The 21,898-nt window shown below is 36.7% G+C and overlaps 1 protein-coding gene across 2 annotated transcripts in view; it reads right to left on the reverse strand.

Annotated features, from left to right (window-relative positions):
- The window catches only part of LOC139145789 (uncharacterized), a 65,553-nt gene extending 44,033 nt beyond the window's left edge, over positions 1 to 21,520 (reverse strand). Inside the window, exons 1-7 of one of the 2 annotated variants that reach the window (XM_070717140.1) lie at positions 20,704 to 21,520; positions 19,028 to 19,246; positions 18,180 to 18,271; positions 17,047 to 17,111; positions 16,209 to 16,323; positions 15,918 to 15,979; positions 7,224 to 7,357 (exon numbers count right to left, since the gene is read on the reverse strand). In XM_070717140.1, the coding sequence (XP_070573241.1) occupies positions 7,224 to 7,357; positions 15,918 to 15,979; positions 16,209 to 16,323; positions 17,047 to 17,111; positions 18,180 to 18,271; positions 19,028 to 19,246; positions 20,704 to 20,874 (858 nt within the window). In that variant the 5' untranslated portion in view covers positions 20,875 to 21,520. The remainder of the gene's footprint in view (positions 1 to 7,223; positions 7,358 to 15,917; positions 15,980 to 16,208; positions 16,324 to 17,046; positions 17,112 to 18,179; positions 18,272 to 19,027; positions 19,247 to 20,703) is intronic. The other variant, XM_070717141.1, reaches the window with a different exon arrangement.
- Positions 21,521 to 21,898: the final 378 nt, after the last annotated feature.

Genomic DNA, 21,898 nt, shown 5'->3' on the forward strand with positions numbered 1-21,898 from the left:
CAATTTGGGAATCTCCCCAAAGTTCATTGTTCAGTGGGCTTCAGTTCCTTCAACTATACCGTGCCACGTAAATATTTAATGGTATCTTTTGACACTCCATTGCACACTGCAATTGCTACACTATACAGCTGATAAAAAGTTTGTAAAACGGATCATATGGGGTAATTGAAGGAATAAAATTTGAAATATCAGACAGGAAGAAACTCCGCATATAAGGTGTTAAAAAGTAATAAAATTAATGCACTGCTTTGATATTTTAGCAACAAAGTTGAAACCCCATGCTGTTTTCAACACAAACAAGTATAAACTGCTGCCACAGGGTAGTTCACTGAATATCATTAAATGTGACAGTACCACATAAATCTCATCGGCTAAAAGCCACTGCAACTATTATAGAATCTTTCAGCTGATTGCTTAATACTGAAACTAAAATATGTGATTGATTAGGTGAAACTTAAGCCACAGAGGCAGTGTCAGTACCTTAATTTGCTGGTAATGTTTGAGTTTGCCAAGTCACAGAGTTAATTAAACTCAGAAACCTTCATGACACTGTGAAGTCAGGTGTAGTTTAATGGAAGTGTAACACACAAATTGAAGGTGACTGAATGTAAAACACTGATAAAAATTTCACCGTGGAGATCGAGTTTCTCACACAAAACATTATTACAGCTACCTACAGAAAATCACCGAGAATCCATAAATACACAATGTTTCCTCAAGTAATCTGATCATGATAAACCTTTAAGGAATATATAAATAGACACTAAGTTTTACCAGTTGTCAAGATCTTGACTCAAATATTTAAAACCAATAGAGTAGCAAAACTTTTCAAATATGACTGTCATTTCAATGCAAATATCACAGTTTTAATACCAATATTTTTTAACCGATGTTATAGTTGTACAGCACCAAATTCACTGGAGAATGTTGGCAATAAAGTGCTACATGGCAGCGTACTGCCTTAAATATTAATTTGTATGTTAGGCGGTTGCTTCGAGTTGAGCATAAAGTCTATCTTTATGGATGCTACCTGCTACAAAATACCTTAAATATTCTATCCTTTCATTTTCCCATGATACACTTTTAAAAACACTTTATTTGTGTAATTGATGTATTTTGTTTGTAGCACATCTTCACAGAAAAGATGGAAATTTCAAGCAGTTGAACATTTGAACATAGAGCAATGGCAGAAAAAGTCTGTTTAGTTTGCATGAACTCTGTAACATTAAGCAATTCATTTGTATCACAGATATATTTGTACCCTAGATATTTATCACAATGCCATAAATCTTCATTAACATTTGAGATGTTTCAGCATTGCAAGGATCAAAGTTTCATCAAATATGATAATTAATGGATGGAATATAGGCCAAATCCTCTACAATTTCACCAGACATAAATCTTGACATAGAAGTATTGATTTCAGACAGACTGGTTCTTTTGATAAATAGTTCAATTTTGATGATTTATCAATTATTTATGGAATCAACAACATACATGTGATCCTGGACCAAGTCATCAGAATGAAGGCTCTGTTGATTAATATTCAACAATATCAAATTGGTTTGTACCATTCCTGAAATCTTTCCATTTGGGATATGAATCAGTATTTAGTAAAATTAGAGATGGTGCATATACATGATTAATGCTCATAGGTACATTGGCCCATTTGACCAAGACAGATAAATGATAAACTTCATGCAGGAACTTTGACCCCAAAATACCAGAAAGGATCAGTGTGGATAAATATCAGAAAGCAAGTCAGTAGTTATGATGGTGTTGTGTCATTAATTTGAATTTAGACCACAAGAATGGTCACTGCTAATATTTCACGCTTACATCATTCACAATCCTTTGATTTAGACTTGGGATGATTTAAGGCATCACATAAAGTTAGCATTTGGAATTTAAAATTACACTCACTTTTATGTGACCTCTTAAAAAACTAATTTACTTCTGAGTGGCAACATCTGTTCCAACATTAGATTCAATAATTCTTACAGCCTTTGAATGCCTGCATTGTCATAAAAGGTGAATGACAACACTGCTTCATTTTCACGCTTCTGGTCATGAAGCATACAAAGAGTACTGCTAAGTTTAATCATGGACCATTTTCTAGGGTCTGTGGGTTAATGTGTACCTACGAAATATTATGGTTTCTAGGGCATCAAAGATACTATGGTTTCTAGGCGTATCCGAAAGTATCATCCTTGGATTGAGGCTGTTGGAATGGATGGGGTGGAATGGATTGGGTGGGATGGAATGGATTGGGTGGGATGGAATGGATTGGGTAGGATGGAATGGATTGGGTGGGATGGAATGGATTGGTAGGATGGAATGGATTCGGTGGAATGGAATTTGGATTTGTAGGATGGAATGGATTGAGTGGGATGGAATGGATTGGGTAGGATGGAATGGATTGGGTGGGATGGAATGGATTGGGTAGGATGGAATGGATTGGGTGGGATGGAATGGATTGGGTGGGATGGAATGAATTGGGTGGGATGAACGGATTGGGTGGGATGGAATGCTAATTCAGTAATTAAGGTAGTGACTCAGGTTCGTTGGTAAATTTTAGCGATTTTGTGATTATTTCATATTCTGAACCCCTGAAATATGATGTTTGTATTAGAGAAAACTGTGAGGTAGCATTGTACTGGGAAATTTCTGAAATTTTAGTGAAAACGCGGCCTTCTCACCACTGCGCGAGTTATTGTTATCTTTTTATTTTAACGGTCCGGATTACTGTCAGCATTATAGTTATACCTTGAAGAAGATTATGTAAATTTTTACGCACTATGTTGCGCATGCACCCACGTCTTCATAAGAGACGCAATTCCAACATGGCTGACGACAGCCGGCAGGCGGTGTAGAAACGGGGGCCAAAGAGTCTCTATTTAATCTTCACTGGAAAATATGGTTCCAAAACAGCAGCCCATATTTTGGACTTAGTTTTTAAATTGTCAATCCGACACTGTTATGTCGGTCTAGAGCACAGCAACGTACACGAAATGTCGCTTCATGATCGGTGCCGGTCTATTTCTATCTGTGGTCAAGAGAGTGTCGCTGGGTGTAGCGACACGTCGCCGTCTCAGTTTTACAATCAGTGAATCTGTCGAGTATCGCCTCAGTCGTTTATTTTAAGTCATGAAGAATCGCTTTTACGTCTAACTGAAGTTGATTTTGCTTTCATATCCGGGACCATAATAGTACATGTCACAGTCGAAAGCGAAATAGCGCACGAAAAACCCGGTATCATTCCTGATTGTGAGCACAAAGACTGCAGCAGATCACATGGGAAAACTATAAACAAGTGCGACTTACTCGCATTCCTTGAACTTCTCAACTACAGAATTTTTTAGAGCATCGAGAGTTGGTCGTCTCATCTTCGAAAGCAAGCAAGCAAGTGACGTCCTTTACTATAGGCACAAAAATCGGCGCTAAACTGAACTTGACAACCATTTCACAATTGGTACGTGCATAAATTACGGACTTTGAGACTGGAAGTCGAGCGCTTGCGAGCAAGCGAACGTGCGTCGTCGGCAGAACGCAGACCTGTAAACCATTCCGGATGTATATTTTTAAAATTTTCTAGTCTTGTAACCAGACTCTAACCGTTACCAAAACAGTTAATATAATAATAAGCTAGATACGTATTTGACAAACAGATTATGCCCTGAATTATCTTTCTAGTGTTTATCGTGTAAATAGTACCCACCGCTTACGCTGAAAAGCCTCACGTTTCTACGCACAATTTTCATCATTTTTAGGCGAACTAGTGTTCAGGACTTGTCAGAAATTCTCCAATCTGATGCCCAATATTTAAGCTAGACCCAGGTCGAATGAATTTTTTTTAAACGCGCAAAAATCTGACTTTTTCGGCGAGTTTGTGTGAAAAATAGGACGTTTACACAAATCATCGATTTTCTCAGTTCCGATTGTTGCTATGTATGCGCACCTTCAAATGAGTGTAAGTCGGCGACGCGTGGGCGGATTTCCCAAATTTTTCGCTTGCTAACCCTTCATGATTAGACCTGAAAAAATGTGTTTTAGATTTTTGATAAACACCCCTGAAGGGACGATAACTTGACAAACGTGAACAAAAGCCGTTAATTTATGCAAAAATCCGACAGTTCATACTTCGAAGGCTCACTGTGCAGAAACAAAAGCGAATTTCAAAAATCCAAAACACGGTTTTTCCCCCAGTATATCCAGCTGTCTAGTGCCGTTAACAGATCACTTAGGGGTGCTGCCAATTCTTACTTTTACTTTTTTAAGTGAAAAAACTCAAAATCACACGTTTTTGACTTAAACAAACATACGAATGCATGTTTTGACAACTAAACAAATTTTTACCTTCTTCAAATATAGACCTAACAGAAAATGTACCACATGTTGGGTGTGAGACCCCGTTTTTTATGTGAAACTTTTGATTGAAAATATGTGTCAACGAACCTGAGTCACTACCTTAATAAGAACATCGAAATGTTTCCATTTAACATTTTCTGAAAGGTATTAAAATGAAAAGTTTCATGACTTCCAAATCTTGTTTGGAATTAAAGTTAGTAGTGAAAACCTGAAAACAGGTATGCTCAGTAGGTTAAACACCAATCATTATAGAAATAAAGGATGACGCGAACGACAATGGGGCCCCAGAACTTGTCAGTGAGTAGTGCGCGCGCTGTAAAAACTTTGCAAATCCAGAGATTTTTTTGGGAAAAAGTGTCTTAACTTGGCCTACAAGTGCTCCATTTTATTTTGTGATTGATTATGATCTTTGTACAAATCACAATTTTCGTTTTAGCTGTAAAGCTACTATGTTTACGATATTATTCATATTCAAGGGCATGTAAACAAACTATTACCGTGTATTTGTGGGCAGTCACGTGGTTCAGCTTGACCAATTAAAATGAGATGGACAGGGCATGGTAATATAATGCAATTTAACTCCACAATTTCCCCACCTCTTACCCTCCCCATATTCTACAATTTCCCCACCCTTGCCCTCCCATATTCTACAATGAACCCACCCCTTACCCTCCCCCATATTTCACAATGACCCCATCCCTTACCCTCCCAATATTTCACAAAATTTCCTGCATTTCTTTATAATACATTCATATGATTTAATGTGTCAAAATATTAATAAGCAGATATTTTGTTATTTTGTTATATAAGTTATTCTATTCATATACACAGTTAAATATTATATGAAAAAATGTTTCATATTATATATAAAATAATAAACCATCCTGATGAATAAAAATTTTGAGTGTAACAGGAAAAATCAGTTTTTTCAAACTTTGACTCGTTTGCAAATGTAATGGCAGCAAATAAAGAATTGTCAATGTAATTATTTTGTAAGTTCCATTATAATACTAAAATAGATCCATTTTGCTGTTGATTTGATTTCTTGAAAGACCAAACAATGAGAACGAAGTGGATTACAAATTTCTCATTGCAAATATTACATTATCCATGATTAGCACAGGAGAAATATAATGAACACGTTAAACGAAAAGCTGAGAGCTCTGCCCTAGGGCAAATTAGCAGCTTAACTCTGAGTACATTACGTCCCATTTTTGGCAAATGCTTTCTGGTTTGTTATTTGGATGTAAGGTTGAGTTACGTGTTCCTGTTCAGGCTTATTTACACGCTAGTTGCGCAGTGTCTCTGACTATTATAGCATGGAATTTCATGTTTTGCGCAACTTTAGTTTCAGTCATTTCGATCGCTTTAGTTTTGGTAATGATAAACATCAAAACTCGGGGCAAAATGTGCAATCTCAGTGATGATTTTACTTCCGTATATTAAATTATGGCACTCATTGGTGATGCACTTGCTATAAAAACATGATACGCGTATGCATTCAGGGTACTTTGTGCAACCAAATTTATGTAACTTGATAAATTAGCATTTATAGAGAACACACAACATGGCTGCCATTCAGTCTTCAGGTACCAAGTCCTGAGTTGCTCACTCATTCAAAACCTCAGAGAGAACACTGTTTATAGGTCTCATGTCAGGAATATCAACATTCAGCTACTAGGTATAAAAGTGCTTTGTGATTGACAGTTAAATAATACAGTAGTATTTAAAACTACATTCAGTAGATTCTACAATACACACATATGGTGTATGGTACAACAGAATGCTATAGATGACAAGCTGGTAATATTGTGAAAATTTCCAACAAAAGTCTGATATGCACATTTCCAATTATATCAGTCATCATTTTTGAGATTGCTGATCTGTATTTCTGACCTGTATTGGCAAGCACCAATACCTATTACTGTGTTTCTCATTGAAATATGTTTGTGAGTAGTAATCTGTAACCCTATCATTGATAGTTTACTGGTGGTGTGCGTAAATACCCTAACCAGAATACATACAGGAATAGTACAAATCAGAAGGATTAAAATCTTTTGAAACAGAATGACTTTACCAAAGCAAAAATACCTGGTATCATTCCATATTAGGATTCAATATGACAGGAAAATAAAGGTATGCCACGTAAATTCATTCTGTCTCATTACAGCTGAGTTATCTGAGCACAGAGTGTCTCATTTTGATGTATTCGTAAAACAGCTTGACAAACTCATAGCAAACATTTCTTTGAGTGTTTGTTTGTGGCACTGTTCCGTGAAATGGTATTACAATATTGTTAATTGTCATGAAATTATTGACTATCTGAAATGAATGCAGAGTGTAGTGTATGCCGCATACAGTATGTGTAGTGTATGCTACATACAGTACATATAGTGTATGCTACATACAGTACGTTTAGTGTATGCTACAAACAGTTTGTGGAGTGTATGCCGCATACTGTACAGTACATGTAGTGTATGCTACATACAGAATGTGTAGTGTATGCCGTATACAGTACATGTAGTGTATGCTACATAAAGTACATGTAGTGTACGTTACATGTAGTGTTTGCTATAAACAGGTAACAGTCAGAGGTACCTCAAATGTGAGCATTTCTAATGTCTTGAAACAATTGTATTAAAGAAAGCCCGTAAAATCCATCGATATTCTGACAGAGTGAATTATTTGATATGAAGGGTCCATGATGGGTACGTTGAATGGTAATTGAAGGGTACATGATCCGCACATGAACTGCACACATCTTCTTTAGTATAACTCTAATTATTGATTCACTGGCAATACTATGCAATTGGATCAAGGTAAGTTGAATGGGAACAGTAATTCAATGTACTTACTTCATCATTCCATCTTGGAATCAACGAGACAGCATGTAATATACTAGACACTCTAACTATAACCACAACCAGAAATGATAGTGACATCAGCTTGTAGAGGAACACAGCAGCCTTAGACACATTTGTTGCTTGTTCTAAAGTAAGAAGTAAATGAAAACAGAAATCAGTATCTTGTAAACTTTCACCTGAGCCTATGGCTTGGATTTTTTTGTCAGAGTTCTTCTGAGTTTAATGAAAGAAAATAAGTTACGTCATAGTTGATAATGGTCAAATGGAGCTTTCTTTCTACATGATACAAACAGCTTCCATAGTCTTTGGAAGAAAATTATCAAGAATCTGTTGGAAAAAGGAGACTAGTATGTGAGAATGGTGTTTAGTTGATAACATAGAAGATTCACTATCCCTAGATGATTACATCTTCATCTTGTTACTGTGAAAATAAAATGAATGAATGAACTGTCCTGTCAATCATTTGAATCATTATTGTCGGGCAGTGAGATAATTTCTGGGGAAAAATTACCAGGATTAAAGTAGATGGAAAGTATGATAACCATGATGCCAGAATAAATCCAGCTGTATGAAATGTCACTGCTCACTCATACACACAGATGATGTGGTACATCATATGAAATGTCACTGCACATACACACAGATTATGTTGTGCATCAAATGAAATATCACTGCACACACCCAGATCTAGCAATACATCATATGCAGTGTCACTGCACATGCTCACTGATCATGTGGTACATTATACTCAGGGCTTGAAATTAGCTGTAACCCCGCATCCACAGACTACAGACTTTTCTCTTGGGCTACAAAAATCCATGAAATGGTAGCCCACATGGACTAACAACGCCTGGGACCTGAAATTCAGTCAGTACTTGGCATGCCATGTCCGGTCTGTCATTTTGGGATGAGCTAAATGCAGTCAAACCCAGCTGGACACAGAAAGGCCAGACTATAACTTTGTTATGCAAATTACGATGACAACTCTGCAGTGGAAGTTTGCAACAAAGTTTCAATATCTGAACTCTGACATACTTGAATGACAGGAACAGGAAATGATGGCCAATGAAAACACATTTTCATTGCACTTTGACAGGGACAGTGATTTTGATCATAATCACAATTACTCGGAAATTATGCCTCCTCCATACAGAAAGCCCATGGTCTATTTTCAGCCCTGCTACAGTATGTCTAAGTGCTGAGAAGGCTGTGTCATCGTCATGACGACTATCAAAATTTGCATACAACTCTGAGAGTGAAAAGGGTTGTCAATAGGTCACCAAACTTTTGAGTATCACTACCGTCCATTAATACTTGTTTCCATGGGTATTAGAGGTGTGCAATATTCACATCAAATGACTAGAAAATTCACTTCATGGGAAGAATTTTGAAAAATAGCCTTTTCTTGTCTAGTTGACGAAAAAAGATATCCCTGAACTAAAATATGCATGAGATACCAGCCATTGTCACTGGGCTATCAACTTCAGAATATGGTAGCCCAAGTGGACTACCAGGGAAAAAAGTTCATTTTGAGCCCTGATACTTCCGTAATAGTTAATTCATAACTTGTAAATTACTCTAAACCTTCCATTACAAATCACCATGGATATAATTTTAAAGTTATTGCACTGGGAAGACATACAGACAGACTCTGGTTTCTTAATAGATGGGACAAACACATATACCAACAGGTATACAGACACTTTCCATCACTGTGTATTCACATGAAATATAAAGACCAATGAGTTAATTTTGCCACTGCATACTTCACAACTTTTCCACTGAAACGATGAACAATACAATTCAAGTCAGGCATTTTCCCAAAAGAAGAAAAAGAAGAGAAGTTGCCAAAGAACTAAGAAAATTAAAAGGGAATTCAATATTGATAGTCATTTGAAGGCTGTCCTTCCATGCTGAGTAGGTGTGGGCTGACAGGATTCTTAACAGCGCCCCCTACAGGTAACACAATAAAATGGCTTCCAGGTCACATTTTGTGGAGCAGTTCCATATGTTCCCATAGATCAAACCACGGTCCCTCTATCACAGAGGGACTGTGATTAAAGTGACTTTGAATTTGATGGTAGTGCAACCTGTGAAAAGGATGGTATGTCATAATTAAATTGAGTTTACTTATTACACATGGTAATGTGAGATTACCATTTTACAAAACCTATGGATCAACTGTCTCGGAATCTATGCAGGGAGTCACTTCAGCTGTTGAATGTGTAGGACACATGATTATTTATGATTTTATATGATTTATTTCACCTAGAAAAGTAAAACTAATGGACTAAACACAGCAATGTCTAATCTCTTTTGTTGTTTGGTTGATTTACTACAGTTATCTATTCTGTTTACAAGTATAATTGAAAAGAAAGAAATATCTGATTAGAAAAGATATCATGCAATAAGTGCCCACTAGTAACTTGGCCATTTCCCAGAAGCCTCTTCAAGGATTTACCTCACTCGGCTAACTTACCGCTGGCAAAGATGTTTTAAGTAACATTTACTTTTATAAAGTTTATTGACTGTGTTAAAGATTTTCTTGCTTGGGATTGCTTTTTTTTCACAAAGAACACAGGCATTCAAAATTGACTGTGATTCAGTCACACTCAACACTGAACCGACACATATGGTTATACAAGCATCAGCATTGACCATGAATTTAATGTGAAACTAAATAAATCCTGGACTGACAAGCAACATCACAGCTATCCATATCAATGGTTCAGCATAATAAATTATTTATCCTTCATCTCATCAATAATATCTACATTTATGTTTGTTTTGTTGACTTTGCTAAGGCTTTCGACTCGGTATGGAGAGTTGGTCTTTTCCATAAACTTCTCAAAAATAACATTAATGGCAAATTATACAGACTTATAAAACACATGTACACCAACACAAAAATACACATCAAAACAAATAATTTTATCTCACCGAGCCTGAAAGTTGAAAAAGGAGTAAAAGAGGGCTGTGTTCTAAGTCCTAGTCTGTTCAATTTATATGTCAATGACTTAAAAACAAATCTAGACAAAGTAAATACTCAACCACCAGTGTTGAATAATACCCCAATTAACTCATTATTTTACGCTGATGACCTAGTCTTAATCTCTACTTCAAAAGAAGGTTTGCAGAGGGAGTTAAATTAAATACACTACACACATTTTGCTCCAATTGAAACTTGATTTAATTTACAGAAAACCCAAGCAATTAATTTTAGTAAATCTCCTTTGGTAGATAAACACTTATTTAACTATGGTAGTACATGCATCAAATCTGTTAAGAGCTATACATACTTAGGACCGACAATTAAATCAAACGGTAGTTTTTGTGACACAATTACAAATTTGGCTGATAAAGCAGCAAAATCTTTGTGTAGTTTAAAAATAGCGCCAATGGCACTTGATCACAACTGGCACATTGTGAAACTACTCATAATTAATGAGGTACAATATGTGGCGTCATGCGGTGTCCCATATATGAAGGGTGTAGCACTTGTGGTTACTGAGTTATGGACAAATATGTATATTTCAGGTCAAATGTCACTGAGGTCATGTGACATTTTGTCAAAAAAATTGAATTGCTAAGTCATCCCTATATACCAAAAATCAGACCTAGCTCTATTGGCTCGCTCAAAATTAGATATGCACATAATTAATGAGGTACAATATGTGGCGTCATATGGTGTCCCATCATACCATATATGAAGGGTGTAGCACTTGTGGTTACTGAGTTATGGACAAATATGTATATTTGAGGTCAAAGGTCACCGAGGTCACGGGAGATTTTGTCAAAATATTTTATATATCTGCGTGAACGGAGGGACATGACCCAATCTATAAGGCCCTGGACTTGATCCATGGGGACTAAAAACTGTGTCACTGAATCCTTTTGCAATATGAATATGATGACAAACTAAATTTTTATTTTACTTTGCCTTATACATGGGATTCTATAGACAGCTGACTTATACATGGTAGTCTATGGTGGTGTAAACTAAAAAGTCCTCTAACATGGCCAAATCGACGTGCATCTGTATGGGGTAGGGTACTATCCTTGTGCAAAGTTTGAAAGAAATTGACCAGGGCATGTCTGAGATATCTGCGTGAACAGACGGACGGATGCACACACGGACGCAGGCACGCACACACGGACATGACCAAACCTGTAAGTCCCCCCCCGGACGGTGTCCGTGGAGACTAATTAGACAGACCACGAAGTCAATGAGCAACATACAGCTGAAAGACTATTTTTCACATCGCGATTTTAAGCCCATTTTTATGAGAAAAGGGACATGTATATGTATATGGAGAAAACAGCAGAAGACATATTTGTAAATTGTTTGTTAAGTGACAATCATATATGCATCTCTTGAAATTTTGTGGTTATAAGGTATAACAGTAGTGTAAGAATAATGAGGTTAGAATAAGTTAGTAAAGCTAAGTTGACAGTAATTAAGATTACAAAATTTATACACTAAGCTGAGGAAATCTGAATGAAATAAATGTTGAAAAGTAGCAAAGCCATGGTCATCTTTTGTCTAATACCTTGTGTAAGTTCATGAACTTTACATAAATCTTGCTATAGATTTGTTGCTAATGGGCAATAACTGTGTTTCAGATCATTTGAGAGCAACCCATCCATAACAGGTTTAAATTGTAATATACTTCTATTTAAAGGAGAGAAACTTCTCAAATAATTTTTTTCCCTGTAATTTCCTGTGAGAATACATGGACATGCGTAGGACTCTATGCTGGTGCTACCTTGCAACTTGTCATGGCATTGTCTCACCTGTTCACCCCAATTTCCTGTAGACAGGTCCACACTCACCATTGATAACAATGGGTTTGGGCCATACCATGGTAGTGAAAGACTGTAACATGTGAGGTCATGGATACTTAATCTCAGGAATGTCAAAGTCTGTATATTGACTCAAGGATGTTTACATAACAAATGCTTAGGGTCATCTCAAAAGTGAGAATCTAAACTATGAAATATGTTTTTTTTATTGCTTTTGATACCCAAAAGAGCATAGAAATCTCTTATACTTTGAATCAGCCATCCTGCATATTTCTAACATTCATCAAAACCTCATTTCTGTTCCACAACTCATAAAACAGTCCACAATGCAGGATTGGTGTACATTCCAAAACTACATATATGAAAGACCCCTAAAATCAATTAGTTAAAAAGGGGGTTAGAAATTTCCCAAAACTATATAACCTCCGCTCCGTTTGGCTCAATTTTTCGGAATTGGAACCTTGGAACCAGTCTATGTATCGGTACCAAATATCAACGCAGTCTGTTCAGCAGTTTTTGACTTTTTGTCGTTTACGGAAATGGACGACATCAAACAACGGTTGAAACCACCTCTATATCACAACTTCCAGTTGTGATAAAAAGGGTTTTATTGCACAACAAAAAGATAAAATTTTCCCTACATCTATTCAATGTTTTCATTAAACCTGTTTTACTGTATGGCTCAGAGATTTGGGGACAAGATTTCATGGATTACAAGAAGTGGGATAAATCAGCAATTGAAAAAACTCACCTCAAATTTTGTTAGAACATTTTACAGTGTAATAGACAAGCTTGTAATGCCGCTGTGAGGGGTGAACTAGGACAATTCCCACTTCTACTTGAGATCAAACTTAATATTGTTAAACACTGGCTTCATATCGTACAACTGCCACATTGTAATCTTGCTAAAGAAGCTTTTCTGGAGCAAATGGTAAACAACACTAACAATAGATCCTGGTTTAACTGTTTAAGTGCTTTAATTAAAGACAATGGAATGGACTTTCTCCTTGATAAAGCTCCATCACTTAAACACCACAAAGTTATAACTGGATTAATGAAAACAAATTTAACAAACAATTATGAAGTCTTTTGGAAAAATTTGATCACTGATGAAAATAGTAAACTAAGAATGTATGCCAAAATAAAACGTAATTTTAGATTAGAACCCTACTTAACACAGTTACAAGGTGAGAAAAGAAAATTGCTCACCAAACTTCGCATTAGCAATCATGATCTAGCAATTGAAAAAGGGAGACACACTGTTCCAAAAACCCCAATTACTGAAAGATACTGCAATCAGTGTAACACCAACAGTATTGAAGATGAAACACACTTTTTATTAGTCTGTCAGAAATACAAAGTCCAAAGAAAGTACTTTTTCAGTAAAATCAATTTCCCAAACGACGATACTGAAAATCAGCTTATTTCTCTACTAACAAAACAAGAGTTATCTTTTAATGAACAACTTGCAGATTATATTTTTACTTTATATAAACAAAGAAATACCTAGTTATATTTATTATTAGCTACTATTATTATACTGTAATACTTTATCTTTATTGAAGAAAATTTTAACTTATTTTTGTATCACACTTTTATTGCCACAAATGTGATGTAAATCCTATATTTCCAAGCAAGCAATAAAAATATTATTATTATTATTATTATTATTATCAACTGCATCATCCTGAATGTTAAAAGGTCATCTACATTTTCATAACTTAAAAATATAATGTAGAATTTGTAGAGGATGAGAAAATTCTTCCTGTATGCTCTATACGTACCATGCTTTTTGAAAAATCCTGTAACCTGACTACCATGCCTTCGGACCCTGACTAGTGAACCTGTGGTTAAATTTTGAACTCGAATTCATTAACCGCTTAACCATTATGCATACTTTGGGGTTTTTATTCACAACAATGTGGGTCTATCAAACTCCCAGCTGTTTTAGGAATGTACACAGCGTCTTTGGAATGTTTTTGAGGTTAACAGGGAAAAGAACGGCCAATAGTTGAATTTTGAAGGTCAGCCTAGATAGATGATTCACAAAACAAATATTAATGCAAATAATACTTGACTATTCACCATGACAAAAAATATTTCATGACAATATTAATTTCATGACATTACCACAGCATAGCATAATAGGATAAAATAGTCTAACATTGGTAAATGCAATGTGTATTCATTCAAATGTGTCAACACTCTGATTGATTCCCTGCAGATCTAAACATATTACTGTGAAAACTGCTCAATATGAATATACCCATGTTAATTACTCTTTACTCTGAAAATGACTTTTCTTGTATACTGTCAATATCATACATTCTAGAAGTGCAGGACAAAATTGGACAACAATGATGTTAGACTCCAACACCTAGATTGCACTCTGAGTTGATGCTTGACCAGAGATAACCGCATAGCACTCACAGCTATGATGCTGGAGTTGCAGCAATGATGCAGCACTCACAGCTATGATGACAGAATAGCAGCCATGATGCAGCACTCACAGCCATGATACTGGAGTTGCAGCAATGATGCAGTACTCACAGCTATGATACTGGAGTTGCAGCAATGATGCAGTACTCACAGCTATGATTCTGGAGTTGCGGCAATGATGCAGCACTTACAGCTATGATACTGGAGTTGCAGAAATGATGCAGTACTCACAGTTATGATGACAGAATAGCAGCCATGATGCAGCACTCACAGCCATGATACTGGAGTTGCAGCAATGATGCAGTACTCACAGCTATGATACTGGAGTTGCAGCAATGATGCAGCACTCACAGCTATGATTCTGGAGTTGCAGCAATGATGCAGCACTTACAGCTATGATACTGGAGTTGCAACAATGATGCAGCACTCACAGCTATGATTCTGGAGTTGCAGCAATGATACAGCACTTTCAGCTATGATACTGGAGTTGCAGCAATGATGCAGTACTCACAGCTATGATACTGGAGTTGCAGCAATGATGCAGCACTTACAGCTATGATACTGGAGTTGCAGAAATGATGCAGTACTCACAGTTATGATGACCAGAATAGCAGCCATGATGCAGCACTCACAGCCATGATACTGGAGTTGCAGCAATGATGCAGTACTCACAGCTATGATACTGGAGTTGCAGCAATGATGCAGTACTCACAGCTATGATACTGGAGTTGCAGCAATGATGCAGTACTCACAGCCATGATACTGGAGTTGCAGCAATGATGCAGCACTCACAGCTATGATTCTGGAGTTGCAGCAATGATACAGCACTTTAAGCTATGATACTGGAGTTGCAGCAATGATGCAATACTCACAGCTATGATACTGGAGTTGCAGCAATGATGCAGCACTTACAGCTATGATGACAGAATTGCAGTAAATTGCTGGCTTTAAAACTAGATGTTGGACATGTTGCAATGATGCTTGATTTTCGGCAACAATTAAGCAACCATGCTGGACAATTAAGCAACTCTCAGCTCTGATGCGGCACTTTCACTAATGGAACAACAGTGTTAGCCCTCAAGAAAATGATATACTCAAAGTAACAATGTTGTGATTCCCAGCAGTTATGCTGGATTCACAGGGAAATGACGTACTTCCCAGAAATTATGCTGGATTCACAGGGAAATGATGTACTTCCCAGAAATTATGCTGGATTGACAGGGAAATGTTGTCCTTCCCAGAAATTATGCTGGATTGACAGGGAAATGTTGTACTTGCCAATAAGTATGCTGGATTAATAAGTTGTACTTCCCAGCAATTATGCTGAATTAACAGGAAAATGTCGTACTTTCCAGAAATTATGTTTGACTTTCAGAAACAACGCTGAACTTTCAACATTCCATCCTATATATCAAAAGTGAGAATTTGTGTAAATTTACTTACCTAAAGATGTGAATATCATTGAGTAAAATAAATGAACAACTGACTTCTTGTCAAAGTTATCACTGTTGGAAACAACACAATACAATAGAATTAGAGTGAACATGAAATGAATTTGATGTTTAAAAACAAACTCTTGACAGTTCCAGGGCAATTCAACTGTTACTCATCATTCTTTGTAATGATGGTTAGTCTCTATTCACATAACAATGGTATAATGCCGAATACTGCATTTCTTGATAGCCAAAATCTATTGTACGATACTAAACAATTTGCAGGATGAGTCAGTCATACCTGTACCAGTCCTTTGGTGTTTCAATAGGATGTTTTGAAATTTTCAGTTCTTGATGCATGGCCCAGAGTATGCAGAACATTGCTAAGGTGATCACAGATACATCAAGAATATTACCTGGGAAATCAATTGAAATATATTATGAAACTGATATCCTGAAGTGTTTCAAACCATGAATACGTTAAATACTCAATAGTCTACAATCGGATCATATTACAACAAATTTATTGAAAAATTTTGACCACTTTCCCCATACTTAAAGGGATACAGTCATCAGAACTGTGCTCAAAGGTCGGATGGCACCATATGATCAATGGAAACACTGTAGCCAAGGTATCATGGTGATTGATGAAAGTTAAACATGTCAGTCATAATCTACATTGTATAAAATTTAGATGTTGCAGCTATGATGATGGGGTGCATCAATATATAGATATTGCGCACGAAATACATTGTCTGCAAACAAGAAACTAACTTGGACGTAGTTCTGACGACTGTTTCCCTTTAAATACAGTTACATTATTTTAAATTTGAATCTGTAATCTGCCACTATGGCCAAACATGATACAAAATATGTTACCACATTCATTACAATAATTGTAAGAATTTGTTTTAAACATATTTGGATATTTGGATCAAACTTGAAAATAGATTTTTGTTTGCAATATCATCTAGCAATTGTCACCCACAACATTATCTGTTCACTATCACTTGAAGTCATTTCACTACTGTCATCTGTCATCTGGCCACTGTTGCTGATGAGTCAAGCAGTGGTAGGGGCTGATTTAACTGACAATATTATTGCAGTTTTATGTCAAAGAAAGAAACCTCTACGCTCACCTGCTTCACTTGCAATGCCAGCTGTAAGAATTACAAATGATATCAGCCATAGTGTAACAATCAACCTACAAACAGAGATTGGATTATTTTCAGTGGTACACCTTTTGTGTATAGTATATATTTGCAAAATCTTTCAACATTTCTGCTGATCAACAATTGTCTGTTTTGTACAACACACAAATCACTGAGCAGTTCATCATATTTGCAATGACGTCTTTGAAAAAGAAAGAGTGACGGTGCTTGGTACTTTGCAAACTGCAAATTACTGAATAGAGGCTTCATGTAAATATACACAGCTTCTCTTTAAGTATTCCAAATCTGCTTTGAAATGACAGTGAAATCAAAAAGTTCAATTCAACTGCTTTGAAATGACAGTGAAATCAAACAATTCCTGCTTTGAAATGACAGTGTAAATGAACAATTCAATTAAACTGCTAAATAACAGTGCAATTGAATAGTTCATTTAAAACTGTCTAGAAATGACAGTGCAATTTAAATTTCATGAAAATGCCTTGAAATGACAGTGGATTTGAACAGTTCAATTCAAGTGCCTTGAAATGACAGTGGATTAGAACAGTTCAATTCAAATGCCTTGAAATGACAGTGGATTAGAACAGTTCCATTCAAGTGCCTTGAAATGACAGTGGATTTGAAGAGTTCAATTCAAATGCCTTGAAATGACAGTGGATTTGAAGAGTTCAATTCAAGTGCCTTGAAATGACAGTGGATTAGAACAGTTCCATTCAAGTGCTTTGAAATGACAGTGGATTTGAACAGTTCCATTCAAGTGCCTTGAAATGACAGTGGATTTGAAGAGTTCAATTACACTGCCTTGAAACATCAGTGCAATGGAACAGTTCAATAAAACTGCCAAAATAAAATGAAAGTAGATTTTAAAGAGTTCTATCAAATGGAATCTAAATGACAGTGGAATTAAAATGTTCATGATGGATGGCGAGTAGGATCATTACACACACATAAAAACTATGAATGTGTATGGGCTTAGGCTTAATTCATGATATACTTGACTCTGGAATAAAAAGGATGTGTGGTGTTCTGCGTACTCAGTACTCTAAAATGATCACATGATTGCGGTACAAACCAACCTTGTAAAGTGATTTAAAGTAACATACCATTTTGATACTGGGAATTCCTCTGATCTCAGCACAATGCATATAAACACTGACATTGCATAACTTGTTCCAGCCAGACCTAAAATTATCAACTGAAAGAAGATAATTACAATTTAGAGTTTTCCTTCAATTTACATTTCCTTTGTCAAGGGGACAAGATGCCATCTTTGGTATCATTATTATAGCCAAGCCATAATCACGCATTATGGTTACTTTGGTGTGATGTGTACTAGCTTTCTACATATCGGTATTCTTATCATTGATCTGTGAGGAGTTATCAACATGAAACGTACCTGATGGCATTATATTTGAATACTTAAATGTGAAGGAAATTACACTATCCAAACTGCACCACATTTGGATGATGATATGTGGTATGTGGATACTTCCAGATCATAATATTTCAATCTTGTATCTACAATCAGTATCCGATCTGACTTCAAATGACATAGTATGCCAAGAAGGGCAGACATGACAGAGGAGCATGTCATGTCTGGTATAAAATAAAAAAATAACAAAAATCATGTTTTAAAATGTTGACTGTGTCCCTTCAAGGCATTTCAAATATAAATTCAAACTAACAGATAACTGAATTTATTGCCAGGCCAATAGGTACATTTAGTGTATATTTCGATCTATCTAAACATATATATTCTAGTTGTATCTATTCTTTTATTTGGCTATCTTTTGACTGTCTAATTAGCTCAAACGGGGAAACAAGATTAATAATATAGTATTATCACAGCACAACATGACCAGAGTAAGAATTGTTGGTTTGAAACAGAGAGAAACTGTAGACAGATGAGCATAAACTAGGATAAATTAAAATGTTTTGAACAAACACCAACCTTTACAAGTGAGGGTTCATCTTCTAGTTTTGCAACTAGTGCATTGCTTTTATACATGGTGTAACGTACTACTTGAATTGCTTCCATGGTCAGCAATAATGGTTCTGAAATCCAAATAGCTTTATCAAAGAGCCACACTATGATGTTAGGGCTTAAGTTTACTGGCAAGGCTAACAGCAAACACACTAAACCTAACTGTGCAAGGGGTACAGCTGAAATCTGAAAGAAAAATAAGGATCTGTTATTTCCAGATATTTGTACTATACTTTGAACTAATGATATCATAGTCTATTAGCATATCAAGTCAATTAAGGCTGTCAATCGTACTTTACAAACAATTAGAGATGACTGTGATGAATTGTAATTAATTAAAACTTAATGCTGTCTTCTTGAAGGACACAGGTTTATGTTGAACCCTCCAGTAGCTCCAACCAACCAACATGGCAACATGTTTTTGTACTACACACTGATCAGGTGATTGTTTACTATTTTTCTATGGCTGTATTGATTACATGTATCTTGATGTACCATACCATACTCTCTGTTAGTATGTGTTAAGTACAATAAAGATTGATATTACAGAGAAACACATCAGTACAAATAAATATGTCCACAAATTAACTCCTGTAATTTATGGACTCCAGGTGCCATGTAGCTCTTTACTTTTGGTTTTTGAAGTTATGCATAAATAGATAGATAGATAGATAGATAGTAAACACCTATTACCTGGTCATGAGGGCTATAGTGCCCGTCTATTACCTGGAAGGGCAGTGTGTTACAAGAAACACATCGCTATTCCTTGAGGTCGTTGGCCACGAGGGGAAATAAACAGGCGCTATAGCCCGAATAAAGACTAGGTTATAGGTGTTTTATTTCACACCACATGCTCATGTTGTATTATGTTATAGTTTTTAATGTGCTTTGATATTTTCACTGCAGCAATCCACCATAAGTTTACTTGTAGATATTTCCATAGCAGTTCAAGTTCTGAAGTACAAATACCACTTTCTTCCAAAAAATATTCTACGCATACCTAGCAACCTCCTTGCTTGCACTTGAATCTTTTTCGTCAATGAGCTGTTCAAGTTCCTACACTGTTGGGATGGAAAATCTATCTGTTTTAGAGAGAGGCGCGTCGCTCATCCCAGGCACACATCACATTCTAGTCACCCACCATTGTTTGAAAGCTTCTGACGACACTACGGTCACGGGACTGGGCACTTTTCCAAATTTGGTCAAAACTATTTCCCTAGGGAAATAGCTTTTCAAAAAATACCCTGTGACATATTCAGGCGAATCACGACATGGAAGGAGCGTGTCACGTGTTATAAATAGATATACTCAAGCTAGGCAAGTTGTAACTCCTGGAATAAATTGATACTATCATAAGTATGTTTATAAGCTGCAGTACTGTAGCTCAAGGTTTTCCTGGGTATTTGAGTTGTTGCTATCAAACCCAAACACTTTGCAAAACCTCGAGTTACAGTACTGCAGCTATATGTTTATATAATTAGGACCTCCAAAAATTTTCAAAGTGTGTGGATTTGTTCCCAACTGGATAGGTTCAGTTTATTTTTGTGTACTAAGGACAGCCAACTCTATTATCTACTAACTGGGACTGGATATGTACCGGTACATATCGGTACTGTGTAAGAGGGAATAATCACAATGCTTACCACAGCAGCTGGGATGAGTGATGACAGCACCGAATGAACACCCATCAGTATGGATAATCGAAGGACAGCTTCCGGTCCACAAAATGCAGCATAGAACGGCAAAACCATAATCCATAACATTGATATGAGCGACGTACATCCCATGAAGAGGAACGGTAAAAAGAGCAACATGATGGCTGTTGGTTTGTTTACAAACAAACGTGACCTTTGCACTCTCTACCACTCAATTGGAATTTCCTATTTCTTTTGACAATTTGTCAGCCTTCCCAATTAAGAAATTTGTAAATCAGAATATGTGGGTAACGCATTTAAATTATCAATTCAAAAACAGCAAACAAATTCTGTTCACTACTCCACTAGCACCGATACAAAGGGTCTGTCGACATGTTTTGCACGTATCCTACTGAGCACAGATGCAGATTGGGCGATCACGTCCCATACGGCCGTGTCATGCATCCCGGCCGCGGATGCCGTTGTATGTCACACTTGTTGTGACTGATAGTGATACTACGTAGAGTACTATGACCGTGTGTCCTTCAGTCTTTCAGATCGGCTGAAACTTGATCGACCTCAACTAAGTTCAGAAGTTAAATACACCATGGATGTGAAAATAGAACAACGGGGCCAAAACCGAGCCAGCTGAGCCCTGCGCGGCGAGTACCGGAATCTTTCATCTGTGACCTCCTATCAGGGTTTGCATGTCCAGGCCTCTGACCCAGCCTCTTACTGGGACCGCTGACGGGCTGTGACCCAGATCGTGCTGAGGACGACTGAACTGGCCGGCGTAATAACCACGCCCCCTACGGTGACACATGGCGCGGCGGCCAAGGGAGCGTTCAGTTATTTATGGCCGGGGTGGGCCCGCAAATTCTTCTTGTGCACCAATCAAAATAAGTGAACCCACATCCATTCATGGCTTCAAAGATTGATGATCCCCTTTTAAGATAAAAAAAAAAAAATTATGACCCCCACCCCACCATTGCATTAGTAATTATTGGATATTGATTATTGATATTGGCACATATGAAACCATTTCTCCTCAAATTTCGGGATGGCCTTTGATGACCATGAACGACCCCTGACCTTCTTCAGCTTCTTTCTCGTATCTCAGCAACTGCATTAAGCGTTAGAAGTTTGATTTATTTGTTCGACATGGAACAAAATTTATCCCAAATTTTTGATGACCTTGGATGAT

Source organism: Ptychodera flava, chromosome 12, assembly GCF_041260155.1.
Source record: "Ptychodera flava strain L36383 chromosome 12, AS_Pfla_20210202, whole genome shotgun sequence".
NCBI classification, from domain to species: domain Eukaryota; kingdom Metazoa; phylum Hemichordata; class Enteropneusta; family Ptychoderidae; genus Ptychodera; species Ptychodera flava.